We start from the raw sequence: 25,783 nt of genomic DNA, 5'->3' as shown, positions 1-25,783 counted from the left end.
CGCTCATACTTACAGTAACAGAAGTGCTCAGAGTTCGGTTCCGTTTGCTTACGTGCGCTAAACACTTTATTTACACTAAACTGGCGCATCCTGCGTGAAGCGTTTTTTATTATTAGCAGCATCTCAGTCTCCGCAAGGCACATGTATCATAATAATATCGCAGAATACGAGATTGGGAATAATTCAAACATCTTTATTAAATGATTGTTGTGGAAACCGTAACACCTCTAGAGTCCAGAAACATTTGTTTACATCACGAGAGAGCGTGTCACACTTATTACACTCCCAGCGGAAACAAGTGAAAGCGGAACTAATATTACCAACATCCAACAAAATGAAAAGGAAGGAACATACATATAATAAATCTATATCAAATATTTTGTTAATATAATGCATCGCTAAATTTTATATAATAAAATAATGAATAAAATATTATTAAATTAAATGGTGACAAACTATCAAAAATGTTCACTTTAAATATAATTACACCAATGGGTTATCAGTTCTACTTAAGTTTGACATTAAGCCTCATACTTTATATACAGTAATTCTTATATACAGTAAATAATAGTTTGTATAAGCCTACCTTAGAATAAGGAGTAACATTTATATTTTAAAATTATATGTTGTGTATACTGAATTATTCAATCAACCAACATTATTTTTGACAGCAAAAACTAGGCAACAACTATGGTTTTACCAACAGGGAAATTCAGTGAACAGTGACACTGAGCAGAAAGTTTACATATAACCAGTTTTTACAGAGCTGCTGATAAAAAGTTAAATGATTAGCATCGATTGATAAGATGAAAAGAAATCTGGAGATCGTATCGGATGTTAAAATCCTGTTTGGAGCATCCCTAATATTCAGGTTGACTGTGTTTCAAAACTAATGTTGATGATTAGTGGGCTGAGATCACAAAATGGACAAAAACACGTTCATGGTGGACGGTGACATTTGGATATGAAGAAGAATTTGATTCACTGTTTGTATATTTATTTGTTTGTGGTTGAACTGAAAAAAGGTCTCAGTTTGGTTCTTTTTAAGAGGGCTCAAGTGTGAAATCCCCAGTTGCCTTTTTGCAGTTGAACATGTGAAAAACATCACCATCATAATCGCAGTTCAAATCGCAATATTTTTCAAATAATAACAATATGACTTTTAGTCCAAATCATGCAGCCCTAATCCTTGTCACATATTCTGATTTTTGTCTTGACTTTTATGTGTAAATTCTTGTTTAGTTCCAATGTTCCTGTTTCCTGTTAGTTTTGAAGTCCTTCGTAGTTTAATTTTATGATTGCTTTTCCCCTGATTGTTTCCACAGGTGTTCCCTTGTTTGCCCCTGTTTATTTAAACCCTTGTTTTCTTTGTCAGTCTTCACTTGTATTGTCATGTTCCATACCTGGTTCCCTGTGTTTTGTTTTAATTTTTATTCTGAGTTACCATGTTCACCTTTTGTTTACATTAAAAGCTGCACTTAGATCCTCCATCCTCGCCTGCCAAAAAAATTATCTAGTGGCTGTCAGAATTCTGCTCCTTGAGCAAGTGAACCAAGTGAGGATCATGTCCATGAGTTTTTAGAGCTAGCAAATTTAGTGCACTATCCAGACCGCTTTCTGGTGGTTTTCTTCCGGGCCAGTCTGAATTGTGCACTGAAGGAACTGATGCCTCTGGCTGATCCTAACTGGATGCTCAGCGAATATGTGGAGAAGGCTCTGAAACTCTATGGTTCCCTTTATACAGTGGATTATGGCGGAAACTCCAGTCCAAAACCTGCATCTTCGGCTCCCTTGTCCAACCCTTCCACAGCCCCTGACTCGAAGCCTTCCACGACCCCTATCTCCAAGTTGAATGATTTGCCACTGATGTCTGTGCATAGAGCCATGAAAACCCTAGCTCACAAATTGTCAGCACCCACGGCCAACGAGCTGGAAGCCTCGTCTGTCCCAGAGCCAGCGTTGCCAAATTCAGCCATCCCGAAGAGGAGAAGAAAGTCTTCTGTTCTCAAGTCCATTCCCGTGTACAAAGGAGGTTGTTCCCGAGTCTCTGCCCACGACCATGGAGGTCGTTCCCGAGTCTCTGCCCACGACCACGGAAGTCATTCCCAAGTCTCTGCCCAAGACCACAAATGTCGTTCCCGTGTCTCTGCCCAGGACCACAAATGTCGTTCCCGAGTCTCTGCCCACGACCACAAATGTCGTTCCCGAGTCTCTGCCCATGCCCACGACCACAGAGGTCATTCCCGAGTCTCTGCCAGTGTTCACGACCACAGAGGTAATTACTGAGTTACTGCCCGTACCCTTGAATACAGAGGTTGTTCCCAAGTCTCTTCCCACGTTCGCGACCACTGAGGTCATTTCCCAGTCATCCAGGACTCTTTGTCTCAAGCCTTCCATGGCTTTGCACCTCAAGCCTCTCCTGGATACATCTTCCTTCGAGGAGCTCTCCTGGCTCTGCCTGCAGAGACTACCGTGTCTCTGTCCTCTCCCCCAGAGACTATTCCTCCCTGACCCGGTCTCGGCCCTGCGGCCGCCTCCCAGGCCTCCTGACCCGGTCTCGGCCCTGCGGCCATCTCCCAGGATTCCTGACCATCTTCCTGATCTGCTCTGGTCTCCTGGCCATTTGCCTGATCTGATCTGGTCTCTTGGCTATCTGCCTGATCTGCTCTGGTCTCCTTGGTCTTCACTCCCACTGGCTCTGCCTTGGTCTTCCGAGCTCCTAGCCTGCAGCGGTACCCTGGTTCTCCATCCCTCTGGCTCCACCGTGGTTTCAAGCCTCCCTGACTCTGCCTTAAACGTAAAGAAAGTTTTAATATGCATATAAGAATTCATACTGGAGAGAAACCTTGTGATCAGTGTGGAAAGAGTTTTAAGGGGTGCTCTGTCACATATTCTCTTTTTTTTTATTCTGAGTTACCTTGTTCACCTTTTGTTTACATTTAAAAGCTGCACTAAGATCCTCCATCCTCGCCTGCCTCATTATAATCCTTCACTTAAGCAGTCAGTCACTCATTTGATTCCGAACGAGTTCATGAACAAACTAATTATACTGATACTCACAATCACAAACTAAATGAATCAGCCATTAATCTGGAAGCTCTGCTGCAACTGAATGGATGATTTTTCTGATTGGTTATAAAGAGCATTTTATACAGTATATTTTTATTATATAATGTACATGCGCTAAAAATATCAATCAATAATACACTGATAAATGCTGTGAATATTCCCATCAGTCTACAAGAAAAGATCTGCATCCAGACAAACCGAACAACTAAAATCAGTAATGATGGAGTTAGTGAAAGAGGAGAGTGAGATCATGAGTGATCCAGAAGTCTGCAGAATTAAACATGAAGATACTGAGGAACTAATAGGTTGGTGTTAATTCTTCATTCTTCATTAATGATTCTGAGATGCATTAAGGTCTCATATTTGGTGGTTGTTATCTGAACTGTCAAATAACAAATATCCAGATTTTATATTAAAATAACAGGATTAACCTTAAGCACATCAACCGTAGTATGAAAGTAGATACTTGAATCTGTTGCTTCACTTGTCTAGTTTTTAATTTCTGATGATTTCATGTGTTCATTTTAGACCTGATGGAAGTGAAGGAGGAAAGTCAAGAGCTGGAAATACTTTCACAGACTGAAAAAAAGTTCACACAGAAAAATACTGACAGAGCAGAAGACAAAAAGTCTTTCAACTGCAGTCAGTGTGGAAAGAGATTCAAATGTAAAAGACACCTTGAGATTCACATGAGAGTTCATACTGGAGAGAAACCGTACACATGTGATCAGTGTGGAAAAAGTTTCACACAAAAAGGAGCACTCGATGGACACAAGAGAATGCATACTGGAGAGAAGCCGCACACATGTGATCAGTGTGGAAAAAGTTTCACACGTAAAGAAAGCTTTAATACGCATATAAGAATTCATACTGGAGAGAAACCCCACATGTGTGATCAGTGTGGAAAGAGTTTTACATGTAAAGCAATCCTTAAGAAACACATAATAATTCATGCTGTGAAGAAGCCATACCCATGTGATCAGTGCGGAAAGAGTTTTGCACAAAAACATTCCCTCATGATTCACATGAGATTCCACACTGGAGAGAAGCCACACACGTGTGATCAGTGTGGAAAGAGTTTTACATGTAAAGCAATCCTTAAGAAACACATAATAATTCACGCTGTGAAGAAGCCGCACACATGTGATCAGTGTGGAAAGAGTTTTGCACAGAAACATTCCCTTACGATTCACATGAGAATGCACTCTGGAGAGAAGCCATACACATGTGATCAGTGTGGAAAGTGTTTCTCATGTAAAGAAAGCTTTAAGATGCATGTAAGAATTCATACAGGAGAGAAACCCCATACATGTGATAAGTGTGGAAAGAGTTTCACATGTAAAAAAATCCTTAATAAACACATCATAACTCATGCTGAAAAGAAACCGTACACATGTGATCAATGTGGAAAGAGTTTTGGACAAAAAGTAGTACTCATTGGACATATGAAAATCCACACAGGAGAGAAACCGTACACATGTGATCAGTGTGGAAAGAGTTTCACACGTAAAGGAAACTTTAAGATGCATATAAGAATTCATACTGGAGAGAAACCCCACACTTGTGATCAGTGTGGAAAGAGTTTCACATGTAAAAAAATCCTTAAGACACACATAATAATTCATGCTGAAAAGAAACCGTACACATGTGATCAGTGTGGAAAGAGTTTTGCACAAAAAGGAGCACTCGATAGACACATGAGAATCCACACTGGAGAGAAGCCGTACACATGTAATAAGTGTGGAAAGAGTTTCACTTGGTCAAAATGTCTCCGTGATCATCTGCTCTCTCACACTGGAGAAAGACCATTTAACTGTGATCAGTGTGGTAAAAATTTTATGCTGGAATCAGCCCTGAAGCAACACCTGCAAGTTCATACAAAAGAGAAGCCATATGTGTGTTCTGATTGTGGAAAGAGTTTTGCACGAGTGGATGGTTTGAAACAGCACCAGAAAACACACACCGGTGTGAAAGATCATGTGTGCTTTCAGTGTGAAAAGACTTTTACTAGAGTCAGTCATTTGATGGAGCACCAGAGAATCCACACTGGAGAAAAACCTTACAAGTGTTCAAACTGTGACAAGAGATTCACTCTGTCATCCCACCTGAAAAGACATGAGAAGATCCACACTAGAGAGAAACCGTACCACTGCCCTTCATGTGGGAAGAGTTTCGACCATTCAAGTAATCTACAGAGTCATATGAAAAAGCTTCATCCACAGTTCTCAGGGTGAACACTTGTTGATCGTGTGGATTTAAATCAAGTTTTTATTCTTGCCAGTATTTCTACTGTATGTAAGGTGTAATTTAATGTGTTGTTTCATTTATTCCTTTAATGTGTTGTATAGAGTGTGCTGCTGATTCTACAGGAAATTATGAGAAATGAAATATGTTGCAAAATCTAGTTTTAACTTCTTCAGATGATTTTCAATGCAGTTAATTTGTGAAATCATTTTATAATATTTCTATTATGTCTATAATGTGTAGACTCAAATATACACTAATTAAAATGCTCCACATTAAAAACAGTTTTAGTTCTTTTGGATGTTGTATTTGCATGTGTGAGGTTAAAGACAATATGAGAAGAAATAAAATTACCAATGTTAGTAAAGAAAACGCTGCCGTCACAAAATAGTTCACACGACTAATGGCTGCCACTTTGTTTTAAGAGGTAAATATTCATGATTTAAATGTTTGGTAGTTTAGTTATTAACAGTATGAGGAACATAGTTTGATATAAAGCCTGTTAGATTTATTTCGTGTGGATTAAATAAAAGTATTGATGATGTTTCAGTCACTGTCTGTTCATCACCAGCAGGTGTCGCTGTTCATGTACTTTTCCATTTATAATTCACGACTATGAATGAATACAAGCGTCCTGTTGACTGTATACTGTCTATTTGCTTCTAAAGAGTTGATATGACTTGTTTCATAAACTCTTTTTTTATAAAAAAAATGTGGCCATTTTGCATAAAAAAAATAAAACATTTAGGTTCATTTAATTTCCACAGAATACAGTCAGATCTCTTCTAATTATTCTGAAAGTCGTGCTTCATTAGTGTCAAGACTAACAGAAATAAAAGGCCCATCAGGCTGAAAAGACTCTTTATTTCATGTCAATAGTTCACTGTTTTCACCTAATTCATCATGGTAATGTGTTGAGATCTCCTGTAAATTGTCACAGAAACACATTTCATTTGTGCGAATAGACTGAGATAAAATACAGCTTCACAAATTTTGATATCTAGGAGGTATAAATCTCCTCACTGTATTTATTTGTTCATTTTATTGTTCTATTTATTCCCTTAAATAAAATATCGTTTTAATGGTTTAATCAATCCTAAAAGTTTAATATTTATTTATAAAGTATTTATAAAACCAATTGGATTATTTTTCCAAACAGCATCGTTTACAATAAAATCAGAGGAACCCCATACAGACTGATAAATCACCTACACTGTCACTCTGGAGAAAAGCCAATAAAACTGAGACATTTTAATGTGATATGAGACTTGAGGAAACATCTGGAAGGAGAAACCATTTGTGTGTTCTGTGGAAAGTGTTTTACACGGCTGGACAGTTTGAAAGTGCACCAGAAAATACACACTGATGAGAAGGATCATGTGTGCTTTGAGTGTAGGAATATCTTTATCACAGCTATTTATAAGGACCGTTTGAACAATACAGTGTACTGTCGCTTTAAGAGGCGCGTTCTCTCCTCTCGGATTTGGTGGGAAGAACAAGAAAAGAAAAGGAGTTTTCCCTCAAATCTCTCAGAGTGGATCATGTTTTCTCTTTTGTCAACAGGGCTTCATTCTTCTTTCATTGATTACTGATTTATCTGGATTTCATCTTCAACAATTGACCCGATCCTGGACTGTGACGTTCTTCGTAGATCATCTGAATTTATAACGTTTTTATAAGAAGATGTATTACTGAAAGTAATATTCTATTTTATTTGAATGTTATTCTAGTGGCAAACATACATTTAGAATAATATATATTAATGAATTATCATACTGGAGTAAAGCCTTAAACACGTGATAAAAGTGGAAAAAGTTTTACAGATTAAAACAACTTTAAGAAACATAAAATAATTCATACTGGAGTAAAGACTTACACATGTGATAAGAGTGGAAAAAGTTTTGCTGATAAAAACAACTTTAAGAAACAAAATAATTCATACTGGAGTAAAGACTTACACATGTGATAAGAGTGGAAAAAGTTTTACAGATAAAAACAACTTTAAGACACAAAATAATCCATACTGGAGTAAAGCCTTACACATGTGATAGAGTGGAAAAAGTTTTACAGATAAAAACAACTTTAAGACACAAAATAATCCATACTGGAGTAAAGCCTTACACATGTGATCGATTGGAAATGTTTTAAAGATAAAAACAACTTTAAGAAACAAAATAATTCATATTGGAGTAAAGCCTTACACATGTGATAAGAGTGGAAAAAGTTTTAGAGATTAAAACAACTTTAAGACACACAAAATAATTCATACTGGAGTAAAGCCTTACACATGTGATAAGAGTGGAAAAAGTTTTACAGATAAAAACAACTTTAAGACACAAAATAATTCATATTGGAGTAAAGCCTTACACACGTGATAAGAGTGGAAAAAGTTTTACAGATTAAAACAACTTAAAGACACACAAAATAATTCATACTGGAGTAAAGCCTTACACGTGATAAGAGTGGAAAAAGTTTTACAGATTAAAACAACTTAAAGACACACAAAATAATTCTTACTGGAGTAAAGCCTTACACATGTGATAAGAGTGGAAAAAGTTTTACAGATATAAACAACTTTAAGAAACAAAATAATTCATACTTGAGTAAAGCCTAACACATGTGATAAGAGTGGAAAAAGTTTTACAGATAAAAACAACTTTAAGACACAAAATAATTCATATTGGAGTAAAGCCTTACACATGTGATAAGAGTGGAAAAAGTTTTACAGATAAAAACAACTTTAAGACACAAAATAATTCATACTGGAGTAAAGCCTAACATATGTGATAAGAGTGGAAAACGTTTTACAGATAAAAACAACTTTAAGACACAAAATAATTCATACTGGAGTAAAGCCTTACACATGTGATAAGAGTGGAAAAAGTTTTACAGATAAAAACAACTTTAAGACACAAAATAATTCATATTGGAGTAAAGCCTTACACATGTGATAAGAGTGGAAAAGTTTTACAGATAAAAACAACTTTAAGACACAAAATAATTCATATTGGAGTAAAGCCTAACACATGTGATAAGAGTGGAAAAAGTTTTACAGATAAAAACAACTTTAAGACACAAAACAATTCATACTGGAGTAAAGCCTAACATATGTGATAAGAGTGGGAAACGTTTTACAGATAAAAACAACTTTAAGACACAAAATAATTCATATTGGAGTAAAGCCTTACACATGTGATAAGAGTGGGAAACGTTTTACAGATAAAAACAACTTTAAGACACAAAATAATTCATATTGGAGTAAAGCCTTACACATGTGATAAGAGTGGGAAAAGTTTTACAGATAAAAACAACTTTAAGACACAAAATAATTCATATTGGAGTAAAGCCTTACACATGTGATAAGAGTGGAAAAAGTTTTACAGATAAAAACAACTTTAAGACACAAAATAATTCATGTTGGAGTAAAGCCTTACACATGTGATAAGAGTGGAAAAAGTTTTACAGATAAAAACAACTTCAAGACACAAAAATAATTCATATTGGAGTAAAGCCTAACATATGTGATAAGAGTGGAAACATTTTTACAGATAAAAACAACTTTAAGACACAAAATAATTAATACTGGAGTAAAGCCTTACACATGTGATAAGAGTGGAAAAAGTTTTACAGATTAAAACAACTTTAATAAACATAAAATAATTCATACTGGAGTAAAGCCTTACACATGTGATAGAGTGGAAAAAGTTTTACAGATTAAAACAACTTTAATAAACATAAAATAATTCATACTGGAGTAAAGCCTTACACATGTGATAGAGTGGAAAAAGTTTTACAGATTAAAACAACTTTAATAAACATAAAATAATTCATACTGGAGTAAAGCCTAACATATGTGATAGAGTGGAAAAAGTTTTACAGATTAAAACAACTTTAATAAACATAAAATAATTCATACTGGAGTAAAGCCTTACACATGTGATAAGAGTGGAAAAAGTTTTGCTGATAAAAACAACTTTAAGAAACATAAAATAATTAATACTGGAGTAAAGCCTTACACATGTGATAGAGTGGAAAAAGTTTTACATATTAAAACAACTTTAATAAACATAAAATAATTCATACTGGAGTAAAGCCTTACACATGTGATAAGAGTGGGAAAAGTTTTACAGATAAAAACAACTTTAAGACACAAAATAATTCATATTGGAGTAAAGCCTTACACATGTGATAAGAGTGGAAAAGTTTTACAGATAAAAACAACTTTAAGACACAAAATAATTCATGTTGGAGTAAAGCCTTACACATGTGATAAGAGTGGAAAAGTTTTACAGATAAAAACAACTTCAAGACACAAAATAATTCATATTGGAGTAAAGCCTAACATATGTGATAAGAGTGGAAACATTTTTACAGATAAAAACAACTTTAAGACACAAAATAATTAATACTGGAGTAAAGCCTTACACATGTGATAGAGTGGAAAAAGTTTTACAGATTAAAACAACTTTAATAAACATAAAATAATTCATACTGGAGTAAAGCCTAACATATGTGATAGAGTGGAAAAAGTTTTACAGATTAAAACAACTTTAAGACACAAAATAATTCATATTGGAGTAAAGCCTTACACATGTGATAAGAGTGGAAAAGTTTTACAGATAAAAACAACTTTAAGACACAAAATAATTCATGTTGGAGTAAAGCCTTACACATGTGATAGAGTGGAAAAAGTTTTACAGATTAAAACAACTTTAATAAACATAAAATAATTCATACTGGAGTAAAGCCTAACATATGTGATAGAGTGGAAAAAGTTTTACAGATTAAAACAACTTTAATAAACATAAAATAATTCATACTGGAGTAAAGCCTTACACATGTGATAAGAGTGGAAAAAGTTTTGCTGATAAAAACAACTTTAAGAAACAAAATAATTCATACTGGAGTAAAGCCTTACACATGTGATAGAGTGGAAAAAGTTTTACAGATTAAAACAACTTTAATAAACATAAAATAATTCATACTGGAGTAAAGCCTTACACATGTGATAAGAGTGGAAAAAGTTTTGCTGATAAAAACAACTTTAAGAAACAAAATAATTCATACTGGAGTAAAGCCTTACACATGTGATAGAGTGGAAAAAGTTTTACAGATTAAAACAACTTTAATAAACATAAAATAATTCATACTGGAGTAAAGCCTTACACATGTGATAGAGTGGAAAAAGTTTTACAGATTAAAACAACTTTAATAAACATAAAATAATTCATACTGGAGTAAAGCCTTACACATGTGATAAGAGTGGAAAAAGTTTTACAGATAAAAACAACTTTAAGACACAAAATAATTCATGTTGGAGTAAAGCCTTACACATGTGATAAGAGTGGAAAAGTTTTACAGATAAAAACAACTTCAAGACACAAAATAATTCATATTGGAGTAAAGCCTAACATATGTGATAAGAGTGGAAACATTTTTACAGATAAAAACAACTTTAAGACACAAAATAATTAATACTGGAGTAAAGCCTTACACATGTGATAGAGTGGAAAAAGTTTTACAGATTAAAACAACTTTAATAAACATAAAATAATTCATACTGGAGTAAAGCCTTACACATGTGATAGAGTGGAAAAAGTTTTACAGATTAAAACAACTTTAATAAACATAAAATAATTCATACTGGAGTAAAGCCTAACATATGTGATAAGAGTGGAAAAAGTTTTACAGATTAAAACAACTTTAATAAACATAAAATAATTCATACTGGAGTAAAGCCTTACACATGTGATAAGAGTGGAAAAAGTTTTGCTGATAAACACAACTTTAAGAAACAAAATAATTCATACTGGAGTAAAGCCTTACACATGTGATAAGAGTGGAAAAAGTTTTACAGATTAAAACAACTTTAATAAACATAAAATAATTCATACTGGAGTAAAGCCTTACACATGTGATAGAGTGGAAAAGGTTTTACAGATTAAAACAACTTTAAAAAACATAAAATAATTCATACTGGAGTAAAGCCTTACACATGTGATAGAGTGGAAAAAGTTTTACAGATTAAAACAACTTTAATAAACATAAAATAATTCATACTGGAGTAAAGCCTTACACATGTGATAGAGTGGAAAAGGTTTTACAGATTAAAACAACTTTAATAAACATAAAATAATTCATACTGGAGTAAAGCCTTACACATGTGATAAGAGTGGAAAAAGTTTTGCTGATAAAAACAACTTTAAGAAACAAAATAATTCATATTGGAGTAAAGCCTTACACATGTGATAAGAGTGGAAAATGTTTGCTGATAAAAACAACTTTAAGAAACAAAATAATTCATATTGGAGTAAAGCCTTACACATGTGATAAGAGTGGAAAAAGTTTTGCATATAAAAACAACTTCAAGACACACAAAATAATTCATATTGGAGTAAAGCCTAACACATGTGATAAGAGTGGAAAAAGTTTTACAGATAAAAACAACTTTAAGACACAAAATAATTCATATTGGAGTAAAGCCTAACACATGTGATAAGAGTGGAAAAAATTTTACAGATTAAAACAACTTTAAGACACAAAATAATTCATATTGGAGTAAAGCCTAACACATGTGATAGAGTGGAAAAAGTTTTACAGATTAAAACAACTTAAAGACACACAAAATAATTAATACTGGAGTAAAGCCTTACACATGTGATAGAGTGGAAAAAGTTTTACAGATAAAAACAACTTTAAGAAACAAAATAATTCATATTGGAGTAAAGCCTTACACATGTGATAAGAGTGGAAAAAGTTTTACAGATTAAAACAACTTTAAGACACACAAAATAATTCATACTGGAGTAAAGCCTTACACATGTGATAAGAGTGGAAAAAGTTTTACAGATAAAAACAACTTTAAGACACAAAATAATTCATATTGGAGTAAAGCCTTACACATGTGATAAGAGTGGAAAAAGTTTTACAGATTAAAACAACTTAAAGACACACAAAATAATTAATACTGGAGTAAAGCCTTACACATGTGATAGAGTGGAAAAAGTTTTACAGATTAAAACAACTTTAAGACACACAAAATAATTCATACTGGAGTAAAGCCTTACACATGTGATAGAGTGGAAAAAGTTTTACAGATATAAACAACTTTAAGAAACAAAATAATTCATATTTGAGTAAAGCCTAACACATGTGATAAGAGTGGAAAAAGTTTTACAGATAAAAACAACTTTAAGACACAAAATAATCCATACTGGAGTAAAGCCTTACACATGTGATCGATTGGAAATGTTTTACAGATAAAAACAACTTTAAGAAACAAAATAATTCATATTGGAGTAAAGCCTTACACATGTGATAAGAGTGGAAAAAGTTTTACAGATAAAAACAACTTTAAGACACAAAATAATTCATATTGGAGTAAAGCCTTACACATGTGATAAGAGTGGGAAAAGTTTTACAGATAAAAACAACTTTAAGACACAAAATAATTCATATTGGAGTAAAGCCTTACACATGTGATAAGAGTGGAAAAAGTTTTACAGATAAAAACAACTTTAAGACACAAAATAATTCATATTGGAGTAAAGCCTTACACATGTGATAAGAGTGGAAAAAGTTTTACAGATAAAAACAACTTTAAGACACAAAATAATTCATGTTGGAGTAAAGCCTTACACATGTGATAAGAGTGGAAAAGTTTTACAGATAAAAACAACTTCAAGACACAAAATAATTCATATTGGAGTAAAGCCTAACATATGTGATAAGAGTGGAAACATTTTTACAGATAAAAACAACTTTAAGACACAAAATAATTAATACTGGAGTAAAGCCTTACACATGTGATAAGAGTGGAAAAAGTTTTACAGATTAAAACAACTTTAATAAACATAAAATAATTCATACTGGAGTAAAGCCTTACACATGTGATAGAGTGGAAAAAGTTTTACAGATTAAAACAACTTTAATAAACATAAAATAATTCATACTGGAGTAAAGCCTAACATATGTGATAGAGTGGAAAAAGTTTTACAGATTAAAACAACTTTAATAAACATAAAATAATTCATACTGGAGTAAAGCCTTACACATGTGATAAGAGTGGAAAAAGTTTTGCTGATAAAAACAACTTTAAGAAACAAAATAATTCATACTGGAGTAAAGCCTTACACATGTGATAGAGTGGAAAAAGTTTTACAGATTAAAACAACTTTAATAAACATAAAATAATTCATACTGGAGTAAAGCCTTACACATGTGATAGAGTGGAAAAAGTTTTACAGATTAAAACAACTTTAATAAACATAAAATAATTCATACTGGAGTAAAGCCTTACACATGTGATAGAGTGGAAAAAGTTTTACAGATTAAAACAACTTTAATAAACATAAAATAATTCATACTGGAGTAAAGCCTTACACATGTGATAAGAGTGGAAAAAGTTTTACAGATTAAAACAACTTTAATAAACATAAAATAATTCATACTGGAGTAAAGCCTTACACATGTGATAAGAGTGGAAAAAGTTTTGCAAAAAACAACAGCTTTAAGACACAAAATAATTCATATTGGAGTAAAGCCTTACACATGTGATAAGAGTGGAAAATGTTTGCTGATAAAAACAACTTTAAGAAACAAAATAATTCATATTGGAGTAAAGCCTTACACACGTGATAAGAGTGGGAAAAGTTTTACAGATAAAAACAACTTCAAGACACACAAAATAATTCATATTGGAGTAAAGCCTTACACACGTGATAAGAGTGGGAAAAGTTTTACAGATAAAAACAACTTCAAGACACACAAAATAATTCATATTGGAGTAAAGCCTAACACATGTGATAAGAGTGGGAAAAGTTTTACAGATAAAAACAACTTTAAGACACAAAACAATTCATATTGGAGTAAAGCCTAACACATGTGATAAGAGTGGAAAAAGTTTTGCTGATAAAAACAACTTTAAGACATAAAATAATTCATATTGGAGTAAAGCCTAACATATGTGATAAGAGTGGGAAAAGTTTTACAGATTAAAACAACTTAAAGACACACAAAATAATCCATACTGGAGTAAAGCCTTACACATGTGATCGATTGGAAATGTTTTAAAGATAAAAACAACTTTAAGAAACAAAATAATTCATATTGGAGTAAAGCCTTACACATGTGATAAGAGTGGGAAAAGTTTTACAGATAAAAACAACTTTAAGACACAAAACAATTCATACTGGAGTAAAGCCTAACATATGTGATAAGAGTGGGAAACGTTTTACAGATAAAAACAACTTTAAGACACAAAATAATTCATATTGGAGTAAAGCCTTACACATGTGATAAGAGTGGGAAAAGTTTTACAGATAAAAACAACTTTAAGACACAAAATAATTCATATTGGAGTAAAGCCTTACACATGTGATAAGAGTGGAAAAGTTTTACAGATAAAAACAACTTTAAGACACAAAATAATTCATGTTGGAGTAAAGCCTTACACATGTGATAAGAGTGGAAAAGTTTTACAGATAAAAACAACTTCAAGACACAAAATAATTCATATTGGAGTAAAGCCTAACATATGTGATAAGAGTGGAAACATTTTTACAGATAAAAACAACTTTAAGACACAAAATAATTAATACTGGAGTAAAGCCTTACACATGTGATAAGAGTGGAAAAAGTTTTACAGATTAAAACAACTTTAATAAACATAAAATAATTCATACTGGAGTAAAGCCTTACACATGTGATAGAGTGGAAAAAGTTTTACAGATTAAAACAACTTTAATAAACATAAAATAATTCATACTGGAGTAAAGCCTAACATATGTGATAGAGTGGAAAAAGTTTTACAGATTAAAACAACTTTAATAAACATAAAATAATTCATACTGGAGTAAAGCCTTACACATGTGATAAGAGTGGAAAAAGTTTTGCTGATAAAAACAACTTTAAGAAACAAAATAATTCATACTGGAGTAAAGCCTTACACATGTGATAGAGTGGAAAAAGTTTTACAGATTAAAACAACTTTAATAAACATAAAATAATTCATACTGGAGTAAAGCCTTACACATGTGATAGAGTGGAAAAAGTTTTACATATTAAAACAACTTTAATAAACATAAAATAATTCATACTGGAGTAAAGCCTTACACATGTGATAAGAGTGGGAAAAGTTTTACAGATAAAAACAACTTTAAGACACAAAATAATTCATATTGGAGTAAAGCCTTACACATGTGATAAGAGTGGAAAAGTTTTACAGATAAAAACAACTTTAAGACACAAAATAATTCATGTTGGAGTAAAGCCTTACACATGTGATAAGAGTGGAAAAAGTTTTACAGATAAAAACAACTTCAAGACACAAAATAATTCATATTGGAGTAAAGCCTAACATATGTGATAAGAGTGGAAACATTTTTACAGATAAAAACAACTTTAAGACACAAAATAATTAATACTGGAGTAAAGCCTTACACATGTGATAGAGTGGAAAAAGTTTTACAGATTAAAACAACTTTAATAAACATAAAATAATTAATACTGGAGTAAAGCCTTACACATGTGATAGAGTGGAAAAAGTTTTACAGATTAAAACAACTTTAATAAACATAAAATAATTCATACTGGAGTAAAGCCTAACATATGTGATAGAGTGGAAAAAGTTTTACAGATTAAAACAACTTTAATAAACATAAAATAATTCATACTGGAGTAAAGCCTTACACATGTGATAAGAGTGGAAAAAGTTTTGCTGATAAAAACAACTTTAAGAAACAAAATAATTCATACTGGAGTAAAGCCTAACACATGTGATAGAGTGGAAAAGGTTTTACAGATTAAAACAACTTTAAAAAACATAAAATAATTCATACTAGAGTAAAGCCTTACACATGTGATAAGAGTGGAAAAAGTTTTGCTGATAAAAACAACTTTAAGAAACAAAATAATTCATACTGGAGTAAAGCCTAACACATGTGATAAGAGTGGAAAAAGTTTTACAGATTAAAACAACTTTAATAAACATAAAATAATTCATACTGGAGTAAAGCCTTACACATGTGATAGAGTGGAAAAAGTTTTACAGATTAAAACAACTTTAATAAACATAAAATAATTCATACTGGAGTAAAGCCTTACACATGTGATAGAGTGGAAAAAGTTTTACAGATTAAAACAACTTTAATAAACATAAAATAATTCATACTGGAGTAAAGCCTTACACACGTGATAAGAGTGGAAAAAGTTTTGCTGATAAAAACAACTTTAAGAAACAAAATAATTCATACTGGAGTAAAGCCTTACACATGTGATAGAGTGGAAAAAGTGTTACAGATTAAAACAACTTTAATAAACATAAAATAATTCATACTGGAGTAAAGCCTTACACATGTGATAAGAGTGGAAAAAGTTTTACAGATAAAAACAACTTTAAGACACACAAAATAATTCATACTGGAGTAAAGCCTTACACATGTGATAAGAGTGGAAAAAGTTTTAGAGATTAAAACAACTTTAAGACACAAAATAATTCATATTGGAGTAAAGCCTAACATATGTGATAAGAGTGGAAAAAGTTTTGCTGATAAAAACAACTTTAAGAAACAAAATAATTCATATTGGAGTAAAGCCTTACACATGTGATAAAAGTGGAAAAAGTTTTACAGATTAAAACAACTTTAAGAAACAAAATAATTCATACTGGAGTAAAGCCTTACACATGTGATAGAGTGGAAAAAGTTTTACAGATAAAAACAACTTTAAGACACAAAATAATTCATATTGGAGTAAAGCCTTACACATGTGATAAGAGTGGAAAAGGTTTTACAGATTAAAACAACTTTAATAAACATAAAATAATTCATACTAGAGTAAAGCCTTACACATGTGATAAGAGTGGAAAAAGTTTTACAGATTAAAACAACTTTAAGAAACAAAATAATTCATACTGGAGTAAAGCCTTACACATGTGATAGAGTGGAAAAAGTTTTAGAGATTAAAACAACTTTAATAAACATAAAATAATTCATACTGGAGTAAAGCCTTACACAAGTGATCAATTGGAAATGTTTTACAGATAAAAACAACTTTAAGACGCACAAAATAATTCATACTGGAGTAAAGCCTAACACATGTGATAAGAGTGGAAAAAGTTTTACAGATAAAAACAACTTTAAGAAACAAAATAATTCATATTGGAGTAAAGCCTTACACACGTGATAAAAGTGGAAAAAGTTTTACAGATTAAAACAACTTTAATAAACATAAAATAATTCATACTGGAGTAAAGCCTTACACAAGTGATCAAGTGGAAATGTTTTACAGATAAAAACAACTTTAAGACACAAAATAATTCATATTGGAGTAAAGCCTTACACATGTGATAAGAGTGGGAAAAGTTTTACAGATTAAAACGACTTTAATAAACATAAAATAATTCATACTGGAGTAAAGCCTTACACATGTGATAAAAGTGGAAAAAGTTTTGCTGATAAAAACAACTTTAAGAAACAAAATAATTCATATTGGAGTAAAGCCTAACACATGTGATAAGAGTGGAAAAAGTTTTGCTGATAAAAACAACTTTAAGAAACAAAATAATTCATGTTGGAGTAAAGCCTTACACACGTGATAAAAGTGGAAAAAGTTTTACAGATTAAAACAACTTTAATAAACATAAAATAATTCATACTGGAGTAAAGCCTTACACATGTGATAGAGTGGAAAAAGTTTTACAGATTAAAACAACTTAAAGACACACAAAATAATTAATACTGGAGTAAAGCCTTACACAAGTGATCGATTGGAAATGTTTTACAGATTAAAACAACTTTAATAAACATAAAATAATTCATACTGGAGTAAAGCCTTACACATGTGATAAGAGTGGAAAAAGTTTTACAGATTAAAACAACTTTAATAAACATAAAATAATTCATACTGGAGTAAAGCCTTACACATGTGATAAGAGTGGAAAAAGTTTTACAGATAAAAACAACTTTAAGACACAAAATAATTCATATTGGAGTAAAGCCTTACACATGTGATAAGAGTGGAAAAAGTTTTACAGATTAAAACAACTTTAAGACACAAAATAATTCATATTGGAGTAAAGCCTTACACATGTGATAAGAGTGGAAAAAGTTTTACAGATAAAAACAACTTTAAGAAACAAAATAATTCATATTGGAGTAAAGCCTTACACATGTGATAAGAGTGGAAAAAGTTTTACAGATAAAAACAACTTTAAGACACAAAATAATTCATACTGGAGTAAAGCCTTACACATGTGATAAGAGTGGAAAAAGTTTTACAGATAAAAACAACTTTAAGACACAAAATAATTCATATTGGAGTAAAGCCTAACATATGTGATAAGAGTGGAAACAGTTTTACAGATAAAAACAACTTTAAGACACAAAATAATTAATACTGGAGTAAAGCCTTACACATGTGATAGAGTGGAAAAAGTTTTACAGATTAAAACAACTTTAATAAACATAAAATAATTCATACTGGAGTAAAGCCTTACACATGTGATAGAGTGGAAAAAGTTTTACAGATTAAAACAACTTTAATAAACATAAAATAATTCATACTGGAGTAAAGCCTAACATATGTGATAAGAGTGGAAAAAGTTTTACAGATTAAAACAACTTTAATAAACATAAAATAATTCATACTGGAGTAAAGCCTTACACATGTGATAAGAGTGGAAAAAGTTTTGCTGATAAAAACAACTTTAAGAAACAAAATAATTCATACTGGAGTAAAGCCTTACACATGTGATAAGAGTGGAAAAAGTTTTACAGATTAAAACAACTTTAATAAACATAAAATAATTCATACTGGAGTAAAGCCTAACACATGTGATAAGAGTGGAAAATGTTTTGCTGATAAAAACAACTTTAAGAAACAAAATAATTCATACTGGAGTAAAGCCTTACACATGTGATAGAGTGGAAAAAGTTTTACAGATAAAAACAACTTTAATAAACATAAAATAATTCATATTGGAGTAAAGCCTTACACATGTGATAAGAGTGGAAAAAGTTTTACAGATTAAAACAACTTTAATAAACATAAAATAATTCATACTGGAGTAAAGCCTTACACATGTGATAGAGTGGAAAAGGTTTTACAGATTAAAACAACTTTAAAAAACATAAAATAATTCATACTAGAGTAAAGCCTTACACATGTGATAAGAGTGGAAAAAGTTTTGCTGATAAACACAACTTTAAGACACAAAATAATTCATACTGGAGTAAAGCCTTACACATGTGATAAGAGTGGAAAAAGTTTTACAGATTAAAACAACTTTAATAAACATAAAATAATTCATACTGGAGTAAAGCCTTACACATGTGATAAGAGTGGAAAAAGTTTTACAGATAAAAACAACTTTAAGACACACAAAATAATTCATACTGGAGTAAAGCCTTACACATGTGATAAGAGTGGAAAAAGTTTTACAGATTAAAACAACTTTAATAAACATAAAATAATTCATACTGGAGTAAAGCCTTACACATGTGATAAGAGTGGAAAAAGTTTTACAGATAAAAACAACTTTAAGACACAAAATAATTCATATTGGAGTAAAGCCTTACACATGTGATAAGAGTGGAAAAAGTTTTACAGATAAAAACAACTTTAAGACACAAAATAATTCATATTGGAGTAAAGCCTTACACATGTGATAAGAGTGGAAAAAGTTTTGCTGATAAAAACAACTTTAAGAAACAAAATAATTCATATTGGAGTAAAGCCTTACACATGTGATAAGAGTGGAAAAAGTTTTACAGATTAAAACAACTTAAAGACACACAAAATAATTCATACTGGAGTAAAGCCTTACACATGTGATAAGAGTGGAAAAAGTTTTACAGATTAAAACAACTTTAAGACACACAAAATAATTCATACTGGAGTAAAGCCTTACACATGTGATAAGAGTGGAAAAAGTTTTACAGATTAAAACAACTTTAAGACACATAAAATAATTCATATTGGAGTAAAGCCTTACACATGTGATAGAGTGGAAAAGGTTTTACAGATTAAAACAACTTTAATAAACATAAAATAATTCATACTAGAGTAAAGCCTTACACATGTGATAAGAGTGGAAAAAGTTTTACAGATTAAAACAACTTTAATAAACATAAAATAATTCATACTGGAGTAAAGCCTTACACATGTGATAAGAGTGGAAAAAGTTTTACAGATTAAAACAACTTTAAGACACACAAAATAATTCATACTGGAGTAAAGCCTAACACATGTGATAAGAGTGGAAAAAGTTTTACAGATTAAAACAACTTTAAGACACAAAATAATTCATATTGGAGTAAAGCCTAACACATGTGATAAGAGTGGAAAAAGTTTTGCTGATAAAAACAACTTTAAGAAACAAAATAATTCATATTGGAGTAAAGCCTTACACACGTGATAAAAGTGGAAAAAGTTTTACAGATTAAAACAACTTTAAGAAACAAAATAATTCATACTGGAGTAAAGCCTTACACACGTGATAAAAGTGGAAAAAGTTTTACAGATTAAAACAACTTTAATAAACATAAAATAATTCATACTGGAGTAAAGCCTTACACATGTGATAGAGTGGAAAAAGTTTTACAGATTAAAACAACTTAAAGACACACAAAATAATTCATACTGGAGTAAAGCCTAACACATGTGATAAGAGTGGAAAAAGTTTTACAGATAAAAACAACTTTAAGACACAAAATAATTCATACTGGAGTAAAGCCTTACACATGTGATAAGAGTGGAAAAAGTTTTACAGATTAAAACAACTTTAATAAACATAAAATAATTCATACTGGAGTAAAGCCTTACACATGTGATAGAGTGGAAAAAGTTTTACAGATTAAAACAACTTTAATAAACATAAAATAATTCATACTGGAGTAAAGCCTTACACATGTGATAGAGTGGAAAAAGTTTTACAGATAAAAACAACTTTATGACACAAAATAATCCATACTGGAGTAAAGCCTTACACATGTGATAAGAGTGGAAAAAGTTTTACAGATAAAAACAACTTTAAGACACAAAATAATTCATATTGGAGTAAAGCCTTACACATGTGATAAGAGTGGAAAAATTTTACAGATTAAAACAACTTTAAGACACACAAAATAATTAATACTGGAGTAAAGCCTTACACATGTGATAGAGTGGAAAAAGTTTTACAGATAAAAACAACTTTATGACACAAAATAATTCATACTGGAGTAAAGCCTTACACATGTGATAAGAGTGGAAAAAGTTTTACAGATTAAAACAACTTTAATAAACATAAAATAATTCATACTGGAGTAAAGCCTTACACATGTGATAAGAGTGGAAAAAGTTTTACAGATTAAAACAACTTTAATAAACATAAAATAATTCATACTGGAGTAAAGCCTAACACATGTGATAAGAGTGGAAAAAGTTTTACAGATTAAAACAACTTTAATAAACATAAAATAATTCATACTGGAGTAAAGCCTTACACATGTGATAAGAGTGGAAAAAGTTTTGCTGATAAAAACAACTTTAAGAAACAAAATAATTCATACTGGAGTAAAGCCTTACACATGTGATAAAAGTGGAAAAAGTTTTACAGATTAAAACAACTTTAATAAACATAAAATAATTCATACTGGAGTAAAGCCTTACACATGTGATAAGAGTGGAAAAAGTTTTGCTGATAAAAACAACTTTAAGAAACAAAATAATTCATACTGGAGTAAAGCCTTACACATGTGATAAGAGTGGAAAAAGTTTTAGAGATTAAAACAACTTTAAGACACACAAAATAATTCATACTGGAGTAAAGCCTAACACATGTGATAAGAGTGGAAAAAGTTTTACAGATTAAAACAACTTTAAGACACAAAAATAATTCATATTGGAGTAAAGCCTTACACATGTGATAAGAGTGGAAAAAGTTTTACAGATTAAAACAACTTTAAGACACACAAAATAATTCATACTGGAGTAAAGCCTTACACATGTGATAAGAGTGGAAAAAGTTTTACAGATAAAAACAACTTTAAGAAACAAAATAATTCATACTGGAGTAAAGCCTAACACATGTGATAAGAGTGGAAAAAGTTTTGCTGATAAAAACAACTTTAAGAAACAAAATAATTCATATTGGAGTAAAGCCTAACACATGTGATAAGAGTGGAAAAAGTTTTGCTGATAAAAACAACTTTAAGAAACAAAATAATTCATATTGGAGTAAAGCCTTACACACGTGATAAAAGTGGAAAACGTTTTACAGATTAAAACAACTTTAATAAACATAAAATAATTCATACTGGAGTAAAGCCTTACACATGTGATAAGAGTGGAAAAAGTTTTACAGATTAAAACAACTTTAAGACACACAAAATAATTCATATTGGAGTAAAGCCTTACACATGTGATAAGAGTGGAAAAAGTTTTACAGATTAAAACAACTTTAAGACACACAAAATAATTCATACTGGAGTAAAGCCTAACACATGTGATAAGAGTGGAAAAAGTTTTACAGATTAAAACAACTTAAAGACACACAAAATAATTCATACTGGAGTAAAGCCTTACACATGTGATAAGAGTGGAAAAAGTTTTGCAGACAAAAACAACTTTAAGACACAAAATAATTAATACTGGAGTAAAGCCTTACACATGTGATCGATTGGAAATGTTTTACAGATAAAAACAACTTTAAGAAACAAAATAATCCATATTGGAGTAAAGCCTTACACATGTGATAAGAGTGGAAAAAGTTTTAGAGATTAAAACAACTTTAAGACACACAAAATAATTCATACTGGAGTAAAGCCTAACATATGTGATATGAGTGGAAAAAGTTTTACAGATAAAAACAACTTTAAGAAACAAAATAATTCATATTGGAGTAAAGTCTTACACATGTGATAAGAGTGGAAAAAGTTTTGCATATAAAAACAACTTCAAGACACAAAATAATTCATATTGGAGTAAAGCCTTACACATGTGATAAGAGTGGAAAACTTTTTACAGATAAAAACAACTTTAAGACACAAAATAATTAATACTGGAGTAAAGCCTTACACATGTGATAAGAGTGGAAAAAGTTTTGCAGATAAAAACAACTTCAAGACACAAAATAATTCATATTGGAGTAAAGTCTTACACATGTGATAAGAGTGGAAAAAGTTTTGCAGATAAAAACAACTTCAAGACACAAAATAATTCATATTGGAGTAAAGTCTTACACATGTGATGAGAGTGGAAAAAGTTTTAGAGATTGAAACAACTTAAAGACACAAAATAATTCATACTGGAGTAAAGCCTTACACATTTAATAAGAGTGGAAAAAGTTTTAGAGATTAAAACAACTTTAAGACACAAAATAATTCATATTGGAGTAAAGTCTTACACATGTGATGAGAGTGGAAAATGTTTTAGAGATTAAAACAACTTAAAGACACAAAATAATTCATACTGGAGTAAAGCCTTACACATTTAATAAGAGTGGAAAAAGTTTTAGAGATTAAAACAACTTTAAGACACAAAATAATTCATACTGGAGTAAAGCCTTACACATTTAATAAGAGTGGAAAATGTTTTAGAGATTAAAACAACTTTAAGACACAAAATAATTCATACTGGAGTAAAGTCTTACACATGTGATGAGAGTGGAAAATGTTTTAGAGATTAAAACAACTTTAAGACACAAAATAATTCATATTGGAGTAAAGTCTTACACATGTGATGAGAGTGGAAAATGTTTTAGAGATTAAAACAACTTTAAGACACAAAATAATTCATATTGGAGTAAAGCCTTACACATGTGATGAGAGTGGAAAATGTTTTAGAGATTAAAACAACTTTAAGACACAAAATAATTAATACTGGAGTAAAGCCTTACACATGTGATAAGAGTGGAAATGTTTTTGCAGATAAAAACAACTTCAAGAGACAAAATAATTCATATTGGAGTAAAGTCTTACACATGTGATGAGAGTGGAAAAAGTTTTAGAGATTGAAACAACTTAAAGACACAAAATAATTCATACTGGAGTAAAGCCTTACACATTTAATAAGAGTGGAAAAAGTTTTAGAGATTAAAACAACTTTAAGACACAAAATAATTCATATTGGAGTAAAGTCTTACACATGTGATGAGAGTGGAAAATGTTTTAGAGATTAAAACAACTTAAAGACACAAAATAATTCATACTGGAGTAAAGCCTTACACATTTAATAAGAGTGGAAAAAGTTTTAGAGATTAAAACAACTTTAAGACACAAAATAATTCATACTGGAGTAAAGCCTTACACATTTAATAAGAGTGGAAAATGTTTTAGAGATTAAAACAACTTTAAGACACAAAATAATTCATACTGGAGTAAAGTCTTACACATGTGATGAGAGTGGAAAATGTTTTAGAGATTAAAACAACTTTAAGACACAAAATAATTCATATTGGAGTAAAGTCTTACACATGTGATGAGAGTGGAAAATGTTTTAGAGATTAAAACAACTTTAAGACACAAAATAATTCATATTGGAGTAAAGCCTTACACATGTGATGAGAGTGGAAAATGTTTTAGAGATTAAAACAACTTTAAGACACAAAATAATTCATACTGGAGTAAAGTCTTACACATGTGATAAGAGTGGAAAAGTTTTTGCAGATAAAAACAACTTTAAGACACAAAATAATTCATATTGGAGTAAAGCTGTTATGATTGTGGGAAGTCAGGAGAAGGCAGACGGGAGATGCGGATCCAAACGCGGTTTTTATTGCAAGCATAGACAAATAAACAAAACACAGGAACAAATGAAAAGTCCACGATGGGAACAAACTCAAACACAAAATAACGCACAGCAGGTAGGACAAACAGCGAACAGCGAACATCCACGAAGGGCTGGGGTATCCTCGAACGAACTAGGGGAACAGAGAGAGAACAGCGAGGGGTCATAGGAAAAAAAATTTCTCACCTCTGGTTGCAAAACCTGTAAGTGACTTCGACCGATGGGCAGTCATACCACTCTCCCTCGTAGGCCGGGCAAATTTGATTAAGATGGCTATCCTCCCCAAATTCCTTTATCTGTTCCAGCACATCCCAGTGTTCATTTCCAAATCTTTTTTCGACAAGCTGGATACAGTGATATCTAAATTTCTGTGGGGCGGCAAACCTGCCAGGATCAGCAAAACGATCTTACAGTCCCCTAAGTCCGAGGGGGGCCTGGCCCTCCCCAACTTTAGACGATACTATTGGGCAGCTAACATGCAAAAACTTTTATACTGGATGGGTGGGGATGCCTCACCTCCTGCCTGGGTACATTTGGAGCGATCAAGTGCACGCCTCCCGTTGCGGTCGGTCCTATGCTCCCAACTCCCTTTGCCCTCAGGATCTGCAGGCTCGTGCCCGATCGTATTCCTCTCGCTTAAGATCTGGAGTCAGATTAGGAAGTACTCAGGTTTACAGGGTCCCTCCATCTTGACACCACTGCT

At 31.5% G+C, this 25,783-nt stretch overlaps 2 protein-coding genes and 1 pseudogene across 3 annotated transcripts in view; all 3 read left to right on the top strand.

Annotated features, from left to right (window-relative positions):
* The window catches only part of LOC127641359 (gastrula zinc finger protein XlCGF57.1-like), a 68,252-nt gene extending 62,228 nt beyond the window's left edge, over positions 1 to 6,024 (top strand). The window contains exons 2-3 of one of the 2 annotated variants that reach the window (XM_052124326.1): positions 3,237 to 3,374; positions 3,598 to 6,024. In XM_052124326.1, coding sequence (XP_051980286.1) covers positions 3,287 to 3,374; positions 3,598 to 5,303 — 1,794 coding nt within the window. In that variant the 5' untranslated portion in view covers positions 3,237 to 3,286 and the 3' untranslated portion in view covers positions 5,304 to 6,024. The remainder of the gene's footprint in view (positions 1 to 3,236; positions 3,375 to 3,597) is intronic. The other variant, XM_052124327.1, reaches the window with a different exon arrangement.
* Positions 1 to 25,783, top strand: part of LOC127641369 (zinc finger protein 850-like) — a 205,898-nt pseudogene that overhangs the window by 116,026 nt on the left and 64,089 nt on the right.
* LOC127641362 (gastrula zinc finger protein XlCGF57.1-like) overlaps positions 1 to 25,783 on the top strand; it is a 77,874-nt gene that overhangs the window by 8,817 nt on the left and 43,274 nt on the right. The gene's annotated exons all lie outside the window — the stretch shown is intronic.

This window comes from Xyrauchen texanus, chromosome 50 (genome assembly GCF_025860055.1).
Source record: "Xyrauchen texanus isolate HMW12.3.18 chromosome 50, RBS_HiC_50CHRs, whole genome shotgun sequence".
NCBI lineage: Eukaryota > Metazoa > Chordata > Actinopteri > Cypriniformes > Catostomidae > Xyrauchen > Xyrauchen texanus.
This window is presented reverse-complemented; position numbering and strand designations above follow the sequence as displayed.